The sequence below is a fragment of the Vitis vinifera genome, chromosome 19, assembly GCF_030704535.1.
Source record: "Vitis vinifera cultivar Pinot Noir 40024 chromosome 19, ASM3070453v1".
Taxonomy (NCBI): domain Eukaryota; kingdom Viridiplantae; phylum Streptophyta; class Magnoliopsida; order Vitales; family Vitaceae; genus Vitis; species Vitis vinifera.
In genome coordinates, this window is record NC_081823.1 from 2,926,765 (window position 1) to 2,944,800 (window position 18,036).

Genomic DNA, 18,036 nt, shown 5'->3' on the forward strand with positions numbered 1-18,036 from the left:
GCGGGCCACAAAAATTATGATACGGATACAATACACTACACATATGAACAACCAACCTTTTATTTTTTTCTCCATATTTTACTATTTTCTCTCACTGATTTTAAATACTAATAATTTATCTAATCAAATCCGTACTTATCTATTTTCATTTTCTTTTCTAATTCTATCTCATCCTAATTTTTCTCACACAAATTATTTTTTTAGGTGGGGTAAACTTTTAAATTTTACTATTTTATATAAAATAAAAAATAAAAAATTTATAAAATCTATTTACTATTGATAAAATTATTATTCTATTCTGGAATTACAAAAGTTCTAAAAACAAAGTAATATGCTTGTCCTTAAAATAAACTTTTTAATCAATAAGTCCTATGATAAAAATTTTATTTTTTATTTATAAAATGGAAATTATTTGTTGAGCTTATTAATAGTAAATATTCATAAAGCTTGAAACTTAATTTAAAAATGACCAGCAATAACTTATTATATATCTTTTTTTTTACTCTTAAAGACAAATAATAGAATAATAATTTTATCAATACTAAATAGATTTTATAAATTTTTTTCAAAGTTTTTCCTATGTTTAAATATTTTCTTATAAATTTTAAATAAAATTAAACATATAGATTTTAAATAAAATTTAAAATAAAAATATTTTCTTATGTTCCACTATTTTCTTACTGATTTTAAATAAAATTAAAAACAAAAACAAGCAAATAATTTATAAAATCAATTTAGTGTCAATGCATATTTATTAAATAAAATCTCAATGACTATTATAAAGAATCTCAATGATTGAACTACTATTGTTTATCAACTTGATTTTCTCATAGAAGGAAAGATTTTTTTACGGTCATATTTATTCTCTTGTAAATAGAATGTTGATGGAACTTGTGATCCAAATTTTTTCTTGTCAGTCAACATCATCTTCCTCTTTGTGTGAAAATAAGAAGAAATTATCCTTAAGGAGCTTCTAGTATTCTTTCAAGATTTTTGCAATAATGGGTTAGGCTTGGATATGTTGTTTTTTTTTCTAACGAGAAACAAACATATACCATGGCATGTAATATTATATAAAATTTTAATTATATTTTTTTTCACTTTATATTAGTAAAATTCATAACCAAACAAGATTCTACAAATATAATTAAAAAAAAAACAATTCATTTCTTTTAATCAATTAAATTTTCAAAGAATAATATATATTATAAAAAACATTTTAAGCTAATAATACTTATAAAGCAAATAATATAAACCAAGTCACCTATAAAAGAGAAGTAAAGTTGATAAGTTCCATAGTTTGTAAAGTTGATAAGTTAATGAGTGTCCATATTTAAATTAAATTTCAAGCATTATGAGTATGTATTTTTTTTCTTATCAAAATAAATTCAATTAAACAAATTTTAATGTTATAAATAAAAAACAAAATTTTCTCTTGGTGATTGTTTGAATTTATAAATAGAAAATTAGAAATATCTTTGTCAAAGATGAAGGCATTATTTAATTTATTTTTTAACTTTTTAATCGCATAATAATCGAAGGATTTATATAATTATAGGATTTTATAATAATTTTTAAAATTAAATTTTAGAGTGATAGATAACCTTCAAATATTGTAAAATTTAGAGTAATAACGTCTATTATAAAACAAAGAAATTATAAGATGCGTCACAAGGGCAAAGTTGACCAAAAAATGAAAGAGAAAAAATATAATAAAGTATAATAGAAAAAAGAGAAAAAAAAATGGAAGGAAAAAACATGTAAACTATAAAAGAAAAATTAAATGGATAATGATACAATGATTTTTGTTTATCTTTGTTGGATTATAAATCCTAAATCAGTTTTGTTATATTTCGCTTTTGTTACACTTCACTCGGGATGTAAAGGTCGAGTTGTCTGGTTGGCTAGCAAAAGTTGAAGAGGGCAACACCCGTGGAGAAATTTCTTTTATATATAATGAGTTTGCCCCTATTTTATATATTTAACATTTTTATGTTTTAGGATTTGTTTTTTTTGAAATGGTGCAATCATAATTGAAAGGTTTTTTTGAGAGCTTCAACATTGTATTCCTTTATATTTCCTTTGATTAGTGGAATGTTAAATATTAGTGCACTCCATAAACGTAAGGATCACATTGATCTTTGAACTATGTTAAAAATTTCACGTTCTTCCTTTTTTATTTTTTTATTTTATGTGTGTGCATGATTTGGTTAACAATATTTACCCTAATATTTTATTTTATACAAGTAAAACAAGTATATTATAAAAAAAAAATTATAATAAGTTTAATAAAATAATTTTTATTTTATAAATAAAAAAATTATCAACACGTTTTTTTTGAACTTTTGTGAACCCATGATAATTGAAAGTTTTATATAGTTATAAAAGTTTATACTAATTTTTAAAATCAATTTTTAAAGTAATATATAACTTATTCATAGAGGAAAAGAGAAAAAAAATGGAACGTAAAAGAAGAAAATACAAACAAACAAACCGATAAGTAAACTATAAAAGGAAATTAAAATTTAATAGATAATAATACATTAGGTTTTTTATTGTCTTTATTATCCCACAATAAACACTTAACCAATTTATATCTTTATTATAACGGATAACAACGAAACAATATGCCGAGCTTCCTAATGAGAGCTTGTAACCAAGTGGGGCATTAAGGTGGTTGGACATTGTGGTAGACCTTATCATACCCGTAAGTAGTGGGCCACAAAAATTATGATATGGATACAATACACTATACATATGAACATCCAACATTTTATTTTTTCTCCATATTTTACTATTTTCTCTTATTGATTTTAAATACTAATAATTTATCAAATCAATTTAGAGTCGGTACTTACCTATTTTCCTTTTCTTTTCTAATTCTATCTCATCCTAATTTTTCTCACACAAATTATTTTTTTAGGTGGGTTAAACTTTTAAATTTTACTATTTTATATAAAATAAAAAATAAAAAATTTATAAAATCTGTTTACTATTGATAAAATTATTATTCTATTCTGGAATTACAAAAGTTCTAAAAACAAAGTAATATGCTTGTCCTTAAAATAAACTTTTTAATCAATAAGTCCTATGATAAAAATTTTATTTTTTATTTATAAAATGGAAATTATTTGTTGAGCTTATTTTAATAAAATAGTAAATATTCATAAAACTTGAAACTTAATTTAAAAATGACCAGCAATAACTTATTATATATCTTTTTTTTTACTCTTAAAGACAAATAATAGAATAATAATTTTATCAATACTAAATAGATTTTATAATTTTTTTTTCAAAGTTTTTCCTATGTTTAACTCTTATAAATTTAAAATAAAAATATTTTTTTATATTTTACTATTTTCTTACTGATTTTAAATAAAATTAAAAACAAAAACAAGCAAATAAGTTATAAAATCAATTTAGTGTCAATACATATTTATTTTCCTTTCCTTTTCTAATTCTATTCCATCCTAATTTTTCTTATACAAATTATTTTCCATTCCTTTTAATTTTTCTAAGGCATTATCTTATTTTCAACATTTTAATTGCACAATAATTGAACGATTTATATAATTGTAGGAGTTTATAATAATTTTCAAAATCATAATGTCTATTGTAATAATAAAAAAATATATAATATAAAAGAAAAGAAGAAGATAGAAATGGAAGAAAAATAAAATAAAATAGAGAATGATACACTAATTTTTTATTTACATTTACCCTAATATTTTATTTTATACAAGTAAAACAATATAAAAGAAAAATAAAATTAAAAAATATAATAAACTCAATCAAATAATTTCAATGGAAAATTTGAAAATTCCTATGCTTTTTTACATCAAAAGAAAATGATGAAAAAAAATGAGGGAGGTAGGAACGATGGTTCGTATGAAAATATGTGAAATCTTTAATTTTTGAGTTAAAAAACTTATTGTCATCATGTGAACACCAATTTTACAGTGGGTATGTGAACACCTTTTAGCTTTTATGTGAAAAATCTTACTATAGTCATATGACATCAATCTTTCTATTGACATATGCATTCTTATGCTTTAACCTAAAAATTCTTATAGAAACTCTGTGAACACCATGTGAAACTTAAAATACCTTAACTTTTGTCTAGAAAATCTTCATATGAACTCTTCATCTTTTGTCTGAAGCCTATCTCAATGGCTAGTGTGGACCCCGCATTTCGATTGCTCGATGCGTTTCCCACTCGATGGCGAGCTCGAATTTTAATTTGAAAAATTGATTTATATTGATTATGAAAATGACTTGGAGTCGCCACTTATTTTTGTTTTATTTTTAAAGGGTAAACAAAATAAGAAAGAAAAACCCTAAGTGTGACTCCTTATTTTGGAAAAGGTGGTCTGTGAAAAACCGGATCGGGTTCGGGGGTCAGGTTACTTATCAGGAAGGTACGGTAAAAACCGTAGCACCCTTCTAAGTCCCTAAAAACGGGTCTCTACTAATAAAATGAAGCAATCATGGCAATTGATGAGGAAATCAATGAATACTCAGAGTGATCATGCACACGTGAGAATTTAAACGTGCATATCGAAAATGACCAGAGCGGATGTAGATGCGTACCTGGGCAGTGATCCATGAAGCGCTATCAAGAAGTGACGTTAGTGCACAATTAAGAAATAATAGCATGCACGTCGTAGAGCAGGATAAATAAATAGCGCGTGACAAACAAATCAATCAATCATAAAATCACGTATGTGGGGCCCCCACCAAAGCCCGATTGATCTTGCACGAATTAATCTCACAAATTCCATTGTTCTGAAATTATGAAAATGACATTCACGCTTATCTAAAATTAAGAGAAAAAGAAGATTATTTGAAAACCAAAGTGGAATTAAAATTGTTCGAGTGAAAACTGGATTTTTGAAATTTATTTGAAAATTGAAGTCCCGAAGATTATCTGATAATTGGAGCCTTGGGAATTGAATTTAAGAATGGGAAAAAGAAATTGGAATTTTTTTAAAAGGATTTGAGAATTGGTGTCTTGAAAATTAAATTTAAGAATTGGAACTTTGAAAATTAAATTTTAAAGAAATTGGAAATCTTAAAATTATTTGAGAAGTAAAAATTGTGAAAATTAAATTTAAGAATTTGAGTTTTAGAAACTAAATTTAAAAGAAATTTGAATTTTGGAAATTATGAGAATTTGAATTTTGAAAATTAAATTTAAGAATTGGAGTTTTAAAAATTAATTTTTGAAAGAAATTGGAGTCTTGGAAATTGAATTTACGAATGAGAATTTTGGAAATTATTTAAATGTTGAATTTTTAAAAATAAACAAATAAATAGGTGAGTAAAATGATAATGATTAAATAAATTGATATGAAAATTGAAATTTCGAAAATTGGAATTTAGATTTAAAAAATGGAAATTTATACGATTATTTGAAGATAAAAGTTTTGGGAATCAAAATTTTAGAAAATTAAAATAAATAAATAAAGATAGAGAATTAAAATGGAATGGTGGTGCACACGCGTGAAAGGAAAAAAAAAAAACAAAGGCAATTTAAGTGGAGGAAAACAGTGAAATAATTAAATAAATAAATTGGGTTAGGTGGCTGCATAAGAGAATGGGAAGAATGGAAATGAGTTGACCAAGTTGGGGCCCTCATTCCAAGCTTCACTTCTCCACGTGTTCAACTTCCTCTTGTTCTCCTCCCTTCCTCTCAGCTACCACAAAAACGAAATGGCCTTCCTCTTAGTTTCTTCTTTCCCCTCAAAACCGCTCATCCATGGACATAACCCACACGAACCAGAAAATAATAATAAGGGAATTCACAGCTCATTTTTGGTAAAGGCCACTCAGCATTTTCCGTTCCTAGCCTCACAACCCAACAATGAACTCACCAATTTAAAATAACATGTATGGCAGAAAAAAAAAAAAAATGCTGGGTAACATGAAGCATATGAACCCATATATGTTATAGCCTCAAGTGAAATCACAGAAAATGAGAAAATGGCATAGCAATCACATTCAAATGGTGAATGAAAGCTAAAACAACAAGGCAAATGCATGAATGTGAAAATATAATGAGAAACATGAACAGAAGAAGAAAAAAAAAAAAAACCGCAAAGCACGCACCTAGAAAGCTCTTCTCCAGCAAAAATCCGTGAGAAAACCCCTCAGTTCTTCCCTTCCCCCTTTCTCATTTTCTCTCCTTCTTCTTCAAGCTTCACTCCCTCCAGCCGATTCCTACCTTCTCGGGCAAGCCATTACCTGCTTCCCTGTTCATCTCTGCAGGTATGGGCTCCTCCAACTCCAGCATGGCCTCTGCCACGTCTCTTTCTCTCCTCCCATCTGGTGGTCCCCCCTTTGTTTAAAAGAGAAATGCCCAGAAGAGAGAAAAAAACTCTCCCCCCCGGGCCCTTCATAAAAGGGGGTCTACAAATATGCCCCTCTTCAGTAGAGCTCACGAGTGTAAGGAATATGAACACTGGAGTGAAAGGTAAGTGTGAATAGTGAGTGGAATGAAGTGAACTCTACCGAAGAACCAAGGAGACCCCCATTGGGACTCTAGTGAAATGCAAATTCACTCAGGCTAGCGAACGAACACAAAGGCTCTGATCCTAAAAGAAGAAAGATGTCTCAAAATGCCTCTAAAGCCACACTAAGGATCCAGGTTCCCTCTAAGATGTCTCCAAAAGTGACTCGAAGATCGATGTCAAAGATGAGTAACGGTCGAATCACCCTGGAGCACAAGAAAGAATGTGCCCAAAGGAAACTACCCTATGTGAACTACATGAGAAGACTAGGTGTAGGGCGCCCAACGACATGACAAAAACACGCATCACGGAATCAAAGAACTATGTCATGTGCAATGGAATGGGAAGTCTAGAAGAGCAATGACGATAAAAAATAAGCTCCAGGTAACTGAGTGAGGAAAATGACTCTGAAAAACCAAAATGGAGGAATAATGGTGACTCAGAATGCAAAGAAGACTCAACTCAAACCGACAAAACAATGACCGATCGTATAGGTGCGGTCTCGACTCAAACTGATAAGATGATGACCGATCGTATAGCTGCGGTCCCAGAAACTGAATTGACATGACAAAAAGATGACCGATCGTATAGGTGCGGTCCCAGAAACTGAACTGACATGACAAAGAGATGACCGATCGTATAGGTGCGGTCCCAACTCAAACTAACACGATAATGACCGATCGTATAGGTGCGGCCCCGACTCAAACTGACACGAATAATGACCGATCGTATAGGTGCGGTCCCAACTCAAACTAACACGATAATGACCGATCGTATAGGTGCGGTCCCAGAAACTGGACTGACATGACAGGAAGATGGCCGATCGTATAGGTGCGGCCCCGACTCAAACTGACACGATAATGACCGATCGTATAGGTGCGGTCCCAGAAACTGAACTGACATGACAAAGAGATGACCGATCGTATAGGTGCGGTCCCGACTCAAACTGATAAGATGATGACCGATCGTATAGGTGCGGTCCCAGAAACTGAACTGACATGACAGGAAGATGGCCGATCGTATAGGTGCGGCCCCGACTCAAACTGATAAGATGATGACCGATCGTATAGGTGCGGTCCCGACTCAAACTGATAAGATGATGACCGATCGTATAGGTGCGGTCCTAGAAACTGAACTGACATGACAGGAAGATGGCCGATCGTATAGGTGCGGCCCCGACTCAAACTGACAAGATGATGACCGATCGTATAGGTGCGGTCCCGACTCAAACTGATAAGATGATGACCGATCGTATAGGTGCGGTCCCAGAAACTAGACTGACATGACAGGAAGATGGCCGATCGTATAGGTGCGGCCCCGACTCAAACTGACACGATAATGACCGATCGTATAGGTGCGGTCCCAGAAACTGAACTGACATGACAAAGAGATGACCAATCGTATAGGTGCGGCCCCGACTCAAACTGACACGAATAATGACCGATCGTATAGCTGCGGTCCCAGAAACTGAATTGACATGACAAAAAGATGACCGATCGTATAGGTGCGGTCCCAGAAACTGAACTGACATGACAAAGAGATGACCGATCGTATAGGTGCGGTCCCAACTCAAACTAACACGATAATGACCGATCGTATAGGTGCGGTCCCAGAAACTGAACTGACATGACAAAGAGATGACCGATCGTATAGGTGCGGTCCTGGAAACTGAATTGACATGACAAAGAGATGGCCGATTGATATAGGTGCGGCCCCGGACTCTAACAGACAAGACAATGACCGATCGATATAGGTGCGGTCTCGACTCAAACTCAAACTGATAAGACAAGATGATGAATGACCTGATCAAGTGACCCAAAACCAAAGGATGACCCAGATAATGATGCAAGTAAACTCGGGAGGGGATATGCCCCAGTATGACAACTCATAAGGATCGAAAACTAGGTCGAAAGATAATGAAGCCTGTGAAAGGTCCGATGATCTCGGAGAAGGAGGGTATGCCCCAGTATGCAACTCTCGGGGTCGACAACCAGATCAAAAGTGAATGAAACCTGTCGAAGGTCCAATGCTCTCGGAGATGGGGTATGCCCCAGTATGTAATGATGAACAGACAGAGAAGCAAAATGCCTCAAAACTACTGTACTCTGAGATATGCTCATCCATCATGTAATGAAAATGTCCAACCTCAAATAAGTAATGCCAAACAGGACTATGTATCGTGATACCATGCTGACTAAACAGAAATGACTGACGAATAAAAACAATGATGACCAATGTCCGAAATGCGAAAAACAAGCAAATCAACACTCAACATGCCAACTGTCAAAATGAAAGCATCAACACTAATAAGTCAGCAATCTGTCAGGCCCTGCCATCATGGAAGATGTTGAACCTAAAGTCCAAAAGATATATGAAAGCACAACCAAGGTGATCGAGGACTGATCTACATCTCCTCATAATCGAGAAAGGAGTGAGGTCATGTGCCATGGTAAGATGTGAAGGATAAAAGAAGGTGATGGTCAGGCTCCGGTATGATAGAAGGTATGAAAGTATCCATGGTGAAACGTCTGAGTATGAAATGAAAGGTAGGGAGATATCAGAGATCATCCAAGTATGCCGAGAAGACTAAACCCGAGGTGTCAATAGCTCCATAATCCATCGAAAGCAGTAATCACAAACAGGAAGTCAAGCCTCAATGTCAAAACCTCCAACAAGGTGGCTATGCCCCAGTATGCAATGAGGACAATATGAAATAATCCAATGATCTCCATGTCACTCGTCAGGTGCTCCAATGTCAAGAACCCATCTGATCTCCCTCCAAAAGATGGACATGCCCTAGTGTAAATGATCCAAATAGGGTGGCTATGCTCCAATGAAAAATGCTCTCCATCCCGGCTATGCCCCAGTGTAAAGTAGTGTATCCGAGTCAACAAATCAATCAACCTCTACTCCTGGTGCCAAAACGGAAACATCTCAACATAATCCATATGAATCAGAATCCCCGGGCTCCATGAATGTGAATGCGGTGGCTATGCCCCAGTATAAACCAACTGAAGTGACTATGCTCCAATGACCAATCAAAGTCCATCACCAATGAGAGGGCTACGCCCCAAATAAAATCGTCATCTCAAAAACCAACCATCGATGAGTAGAGCGTGTCCCAATGCAGAGTATCGAGTAGAGCGACTGTATCTCCAATAAAAACGCCCTCTGAAATGGCTATGCCCCAGTGTAGGGTCATCCAACAACTCCTAATCCATCATAAACCAAGTGAAAAAGCGAACTGACTATGCCTCAGTGCAAGGTATCATCCTGGAAGAAAACGTCATCGATGAGCAGGGTATGCCCCAGTGTAGATAATGTCGCCTCTGAAAATCCATCACTGATAAGAGGGGTATGGCCCAGTGTAAATCATCATCTCAACTCCCCATCCATCATGCTCTGAGAAATAATCTCCGACCAAGATCGAGTATCGCCCACGTGGGAGCTATCAAACACGATGTAAAGTAATGGCCTCAGGGTGGTCTTCAGACACGGGACGTAACGTAGGCTAAGGTTATAGGGTGAAAGAAATGAAAGGAAACTAGGCTCAAAGATCCCAATGATATAATCCCCATACCCCTCGTGCATGAAATGCAATGCATAGAAAACGTCATGAGTCCCGAATCTAGGGGTCCCCACACGAAAAATGGTGATAAATGAATGGTCACATCGAGTAAACAAGAATAAAGTGTGGATGCTGAACCCATGTCGAACATCGAGCAGGATGAGAAAATAATGAAATCCGATGAGGTAAGGTCAAACGGAGGAATAAAATAAGGATAGAAGAAGGCGCAAAGATAGAAAAAATGAGTGATGGTCAACCTACATCAAAGCATGGAAAGTAGTCACATCCGAAATAAATGGAATGATGGATAGAGCAATGATCCAGAGATACTAAAGAAAAGTCGCTCGTCTCTCTCACAAAAATCGAATGGATGACTCATACTCTCACCCAAAATGTACACTAAGATAGAATCTCAGAAAGAAGCTCTCATACAAACTCTCTCTGACACATAAACTGAATGAAGCAAACCGGCACGTCCATACACATGCCCAATGGAAAAATAATAAAATGAACAATGCGCTATCTTTTTTTTTTTTTTTTTTTTTTTTTTTTTTTTTTTTTGCGCATACTCTGATCAATAATGAATGAACTCCCATGAAAATACATACCCAAATGATCAAACCCTCTCCACATACGAATGTAACATGAATCCTCACCAACAAGACAACCTCTCAAAATAACATCTTTGAACCACTGCCCATGGGGTGAATGATAGGAAAGAATGTGACAACCCTCCATGCAGTGACGTGTGAGAAACCACCACTCAAGGTGGAACAAAAATAATGTCGAGTAAGTAATGATGTGAGAAAAGACAAAGAACGAATATCGCAAGTGGTGATATGTGATATCGGAAAATAGTGATGAAATGATGACCAAGTGGAAGATATCACAATGAAGAGTGAGGAATGAGACCCGAATATGTGTGTCAGGTCTAGAACTCATGACGTATCCAAACATAGCATGCAAGCACTACAGGGTCCCCAACCCGGTGTAATAGGTAAATGAGGTGATGAAAGAAAAGGCTATGTGCTCGTGTGAGGCTCGAAGGGCTAGCAACGGGTAACTCTATATGTAAGGGTGATAAAGTAAATAGGCTCATGAAATGATGGCCACCCATCCTTTGACCACAACCTCAAACATCGTGCTTTCAAGATTCCACATGGTCAATACTGAAGACTGGCATCCATCCAACAAGGTCATGACGACTCCTCTAAAATCGTACGAAAGCCCTCACTGATGCTCTATGATAACCATCAATGTCCTCTGAAAATCAACTCACTCTATCATCACAAGCCACTCACCATCGTCTCATAAAAAGAACCATCTCTAATCACCCTGGCTCCCTAAAGTCATGTGTAATGACTCAAATCCAGATGCTCCATGACGACTCCTCTGCCTCAACAACATCGTCAAGCAATCAAGCCACTCTCTCATCATGATCCATCTATCTTTGTGTAGAGCTCACCTCAGGTCAAACCATCTTAGACACTACCAGGTCAGATCAAGGAAATGATGGAAAGAATAGGCAATGGTACTATAATATACGAAGGCGAATAAGAATGGTAAAGGTCATATAACGGTACCAAGAGGTGGTGTCATGTCAAGCTCAAAATGGGTAGGTCATCAAGTCCATAGAGTCAAGGTATGGATATTGATATGGGTATGGTACTGCTCTGAACGGAAGGTGAAATGGGTCACAGTCTCGAACTCCCTAAGTCGATCTCCTAATCCTAGGTCAAAAGGCTCAATATCCTCCATGATAGGTTAGACTAAAGTGATCATGATGTATAAGTGAAAATATGTCTCAAATCAAAAGCATAGCACACATCAACGCAAGATATGCAAAACATACTCATTAGAAAAGAGAATAACACATACTCAAAATAAAAGATCATGTCACTGAATGAACCAAATGAGTACATCATGTGTGAAGCGATAAAGGACTACAAACGATTAGAAAAACAACGACTCTGAACCAAACTGGACTAAAAAAAGCCACTCTAATGAACTAAAAAATAGACTCGACAGAACGAGAACGGCTCTGATGACGACCATAAATCAAAATGGAAGGTGCCCTGAGCTAAATCGCTGCAAGATGATGTACCCATGTCAACTGAAACAAAGTCCCCAACCCGAGGTGTCCCAAAATACCATGCGACCATCAATACCATCAACATCCAAATCAATCTACTGAAGACCAGGAGGAGGAGGAACTGCGTGTGTAGAATGTGCAGGCAGGGGATTGGTGGTCACACTTGGCCTAGCCAAGTCAACCACCCCTGAATCGATCAAATCCTGTATCGCATGATGGAGTGCTGAACAATGCTCAGTATCGTGCCCCGGAATCTGATGATACAAGCAGTGCTCATGTGAACGAAAATGGGGAGGAATAGGATGGGGCAAAGGCCTCGGTGCCAAAGGAACAATCACTCCAGCGTCTCTAAGCTTCTCAAAAGCTCTAGTCAAAGTCATGCCCAAGGGAGTGAACTGTCTCGGGGGCCTCTGTGCATATGGTCTAAGCGGTGGGCGAGTAGCGGCTCTCGGATGTGGTGGTCGTGGCTGCATGCTAGTCTGAGCAATGTAAGGCTCCTGAGCATAATCCAGCTGATACTGATACTGTGGAAGAGAGAAAGGAGCTCTGACTGTAGGAGACCTATAAGCTGAGTGATGCGCGGGCCTCCGGTGCTGATAGCTAATAGCACCAACCTCTCCAGATCTGGTCAATGGTCCAATCAGCTTCTTCCCTTTACTGTCAGGGGAAGCAGCAGTATCTGTCCATAATCCTCGAGCCATAGCCTCCTCTACACTGAAAGCAGCATGAACCAAACTCCTAAGATCCTGAAATGGGATGCCCACCAGACGTCTAGCGAACCTCGACTGTAGGTTCCGAAGAACCATATCAATCTGATCCTGCTCCTTAGGCCGGTCTATCATACCAGCCACCTTCGCCCTCCAACGAGTGACAAAGGAAGAAATAGACTCATCTGGCCTCTGTCTAGTGGCCTCCAACTCTTGTCTAGATACGTCAATATCGGCACTGAAAGCGAACTGGGTCAGGAACTCACGAGCCACATCCTCCCAAGTGCAGAGTCTCGAAGGCTCAACTGAAGCAAACCATCTCTGAGCTGCCCCACTAAGTGACATGGGAAAGAGGGTCACCAGCTGTGCATCATCTATCCCGTGCGCCCTCATGACAGTGCTGTATAATCTCAAGTGGATCTTGGGACAACCAATCCCACTGTAGCGCTCAATGTCTGGCATGCGGAACTTGGCGGGCAAGCTAGCTGCCGGTATGCCATCTCTGTCATCCCAAGTCAAACCTCCGTCCTGCAATCTGATCTGTCTCATCATGGACTCGAGCCTCTCAACCTTGGCCTCCTGCTCGGCCAATCGAGTATCCCCAATAGTAGGAACCATGGGAGGCGACACTGTGATAGTAGGTGGTGGAATGGTCTCATAATGATCTGCCAAATGGAATGGAGTACTAAGTGAAACCCCAGGTGGACGAGTCTGTGCTGTCTGAGATGCATGAGGAATCGTCTCGTCAGTGACCACGCCAGCCGGATGAGGATCCTGACGAGAACTCTCTAACTGATCCAAGCGTCTACTGACTCCGGCCATGAACTCCTGAATGGAAGCAAGTGTGGAAGCTAGCTCGTCTGACATCTCAACTGAACTATCTGAACTCGGATATGAATCTGCTCTGATCAATCGTCCTCGAACTCTCCTCCAAGAATGTGACTCCAGACTCAACCGACTCCTAAACTGACTCCCTACAATGCAAACAAAACGGATGAAGGACACGAGATAAAACTCTAAAAGGCGACAATACAACATGCAAGCACATGGTCCTGAGATGGCAATCCGAAATCTGGATGTTTGACGAAAACTCTAGAGTCACAAAGGTGTCCATTGCGTGATGGCTACAAATGTGACTAGAGAATTCCCATCAATAATCCAAGATAAAAGAGGTGTGAAAAACACCTTATCACGAGATCAGTACTCCATCTATAAACATATATCTTTGAATCAACCTTCAACTCGAGCTCCATAAGAGAAAAATAATAAGGTGATCAAGGCGAATCTCTCGAAGACAGTGTGGATGTGAAAAATGCGCCTTTCACCTTTCCGCAATGAAAATATGAGCATCGAGTCGAAAATTGAACCAAGGATCAAACGAATGATGAGGTATTGAGCCCGTGATAAGCATACAGTGTAAAAAGATGATCAATGAACATATCCCAAAGCATCATGTGAGTGATAACAAAGTGAAGGGGTGTGTCGAGCCAAGAAATGAGAACGAAAACCCTAAGGAGAAAACATGTTAAACTCATCGAGTGCAAAACATAATACAAGGTGACATGACAATGGTGGTCCAACCAATACTCAAACTCATACCAATTTCCGAGCACTCTCAACTGGAGACTAAAAAGAGGGAACACTGGATCCGAACTGTAACTAAAGAGGCTCTGAAGGCCCTCAGATGCACCCACGTGTTGGGAGGAAGTCCTACTCGAAGGATCTACGGCTCAACCTACGAGGTCAGGTGGCTCTAAATGGATATGGGTGGACTTTAAAAAATCCCTAGCAGAAGCGATCATACCCTCCGGCGGTACGCAACCCTCTGCACGTCTCCGAAGAGACGGGGCGCTTCCATGCAAGGTGGTCATCACCTCCACACATGCACTACCTCGCATCCCAGGGGGTTTCCTATGGTGAATTCTCTCAAACTCTCAACGCTCAATAGTCAACTAGAGTGCATAGTGATCGGTGTGGGTGCATCCGAAACCCTAAGGAGCTAAAGCAGAAGATGAGACACATTGGTCGTATAAATATCCATGAAACCTAGCTCGGGGCTATACAGGTATTCAATGATCGGACTCTAATCGACAACAATGCGCCGCTCGCCTCCAGAATGCTCCCAAACATCGGTATAGCCCGTCGCTAGACCCTACTCTTAACCTCTATCTCGGTCAGAGTACAAGCACACACAAGGCCTCACACTTGTAAAAGCGAGAACCAGAATGAAGGAAATGACCGAGACTAGAGAGTGGGAGATAAGAGGATAGATGTGCGACCCACACAGATAAGCGGCACGCAATCACGCAAAGGAGAGTAGTCATGCAACACACAATCAAACAAACCTCAGATATATCATCAATGTACACACACAAGATAAGCGAGAGTACGACAATCAGATGGATAGTGATACAAAGACAACACGCTCAAAGATGATCAAAATAATATACCGACAAGTGGATCAGCATGTCGAGTCGAAATGATGTACAGTAGTGAGTGTATGCATGTGAAGTGATCAGAACAATCATGACAAAATCAAGGTCAACGGCTAAGCAAAGCAATAAGATCAATCATCAATAATCCAGCATGTCAATGTCTCAAACGAATATATCAATGAAACACAAAAGAAATCATGGCATCAGAATCCTCAATCAATATAAATCAATCAACACGATCGACGTGTCAAAGTCTCAAGTGGATATAAAATCCGAGCATGCATCAAATATCCTCAATGTGCGATCAAGAAATGGGCATCCACTGATCGACTCATCAATCGCCATGTTTGCTTCATCCTAAGTTCAAGCTTGACCCTCTAAATGATCCCCAGTGGAGTCGCCATTTTGTGGACCCCGCATTTCGATTGCTCGATGCGTTTCCCACTCGATGGCGAGCTCGAATTTTAATTTGAAAAATTGATTTATATTGATTATGAAAATGACTTGGAGTCGCCACTTATTTTTGTTTTATTTTTAAAGGGTAAACAAAATAAGAAAGAAAAACCCTAAGTGTGACTCCTTATTTTGGAAAAGGTGGTCTGTGAAAAACCGGATCGGGTTCGGGGGTCAGGTTACTTATCAGGAAGGTACGGTAAAAACCGTAGCACCCTTCTAAGTCCCTAAAAACGGGTCTCTACTAATAAAATGAAGCAATCATGGCAATTGATGAGGAAATCAATGAATACTCAGAGTGATCATGCACACGTGAGAATTTAAACGTGCATATCGAAAATGACCAGAGCGGATGTAGATGCGTACCTGGGCAGTGATCCATGAAGCGCTATCAAGAAGTGACGTTAGTGCACAATTAAGAAATAATAGCATGCACGTCGTAGAGCAGGATAAATAAATAGCGCGTGACAAACAAATCAATCAATCATAAAATCACGTATGTGGGGCCCCCACCAAAGCCCGATTGATCTTGCACGAATTAATCTCACAAATTCCATTGTTCTGAAATTATGAAAATGACATTCACGCTTATCTAAAATTAAGAGAAAAAGAAGATTATTTGAAAACCAAAGTGGAATTAAAATTGTTCGAGTGAAAACTGGATTTTTGAAATTTATTTGAAAATTGAAGTCCCGAAGATTATCTGATAATTGGAGCCTTGGGAATTGAATTTAAGAATGGGAAAAAGAAATTGGAATTTTTTTAAAAGGATTTGAGAATTGGTGTCTTGAAAATTAAATTTAAGAATTGGAACTTTGAAAATTAAATTTTAAAGAAATTGGAAATCTTAAAATTATTTGAGAAGTAAAAATTGTGAAAATTAAATTTAAGAATTTGAGTTTTAGAAACTAAATTTAAAAGAAATTTGAATTTTGGAAATTATGAGAATTTGAATTTTGAAAATTAAATTTAAGAATTGGAGTTTTAAAAATTAATTTTTGAAAGAAATTGGAGTCTTGGAAATTGAATTTACGAATGAGAATTTTGGAAATTATTTAAATGTTGAATTTTTAAAAATAAACAAATAAATAGGTGAGTAAAATGATAATGATTAAATAAATTGATATGAAAATTGAAATTTCGAAAATTGGAATTTAGATTTAAAAAATGGAAATTTATACGATTATTTGAAGATAAAAGTTTTGGGAATCAAAATTTTAGAAAATTAAAATAAATAAATAAAGATAGAGAATTAAAATGGAATGGTGGTGCACACGCGTGAAAGGAAAAAAAAAAAACAAAGGCAATTTAAGTGGAGGAAAACAGTGAAATAATTAAATAAATAAATTGGGTTAGGTGGCTGCATAAGAGAATGGGAAGAATGGAAATGAGTTGACCAAGTTGGGGCCCTCATTCCAAGCTTCACTTCTCCACGTGTTCAACTTCCTCTTGTTCTCCTCCCTTCCTCTCAGCTACCACAAAAACGAAATGGCCTTCCTCTTAGTTTCTTCTTTCCCCTCAAAACCGCTCATCCATGGACATAACCCACACGAACCAGAAAATAATAATAAGGGAATTCACAGCTCATTTTTGGTAAAGGCCACTCAGCATTTTCCGTTCCTAGCCTCACAACCCAACAATGAACTCACCAATTTAAAATAACATGTATGGCAGAAAAAAAAAAAAAATGCTGGGTAACATGAAGCATATGAACCCATATATGTTATAGCCTCAAGTGAAATCACAGAAAATGAGAAAATGGCATAGCAATCACATTCAAATGGTGAATGAAAGCTAAAACAACAAGGCAAATGCATGAATGTGAAAATATAATGAGAAACATGAACAGAAGAAGAAAAAAAAAAAAAACCGCAAAGCACGCACCTAGAAAGCTCTTCTCCAGCAAAAATCCGTGAGAAAACCCCTCAGTTCTTCCCTTCCCCCTTTCTCATTTTCTCTCCTTCTTCTTCAAGCTTCACTCCCTCCAGCCGATTCCTACCTTCTCGGGCAAGCCATTACCTGCTTCCCTGTTCATCTCTGCAGGTATGGGCTCCTCCAACTCCAGCATGGCCTCTGCCACGTCTCTTTCTCTCCTCCCATCTGGTGGTCCCCCCTTTGTTTAAAAGAGAAATGCCCAGAAGAGAGAAAAAAACTCTCCCCCCCGGGCCCTTCATAAAAGGGGGTCTACAGCTAGTCTAAAGAATCTCAATGACTGAACTACTATTGTTTGTCAACTTGATTTTTCTCATAGAAGGAAAGATTTCTTTACAGT

The 18,036-nt window shown here is 37.0% G+C and overlaps 1 protein-coding gene across 1 annotated transcript; it reads right to left on the minus strand.

Moving 5' to 3' along the window:
• Window positions 1-12,264: 12,264 nt before the first annotated feature.
• On the minus strand, window positions 12,265-17,832 carry LOC104877558 (uncharacterized). Its single transcript, XM_019217006.1, has 2 exons — window positions 17,784-17,832; window positions 12,265-13,850 (listed from the first exon to the last, which is right to left on the minus strand). The coding sequence occupies exons 1-2, from the start codon at window positions 17,830-17,832 to the stop codon at window positions 12,265-12,267; spliced, it is 1,635 nt and encodes a 544-aa protein (XP_019072551.1).
• Between the last annotated feature and the right edge of the window lie 204 nt (window positions 17,833-18,036).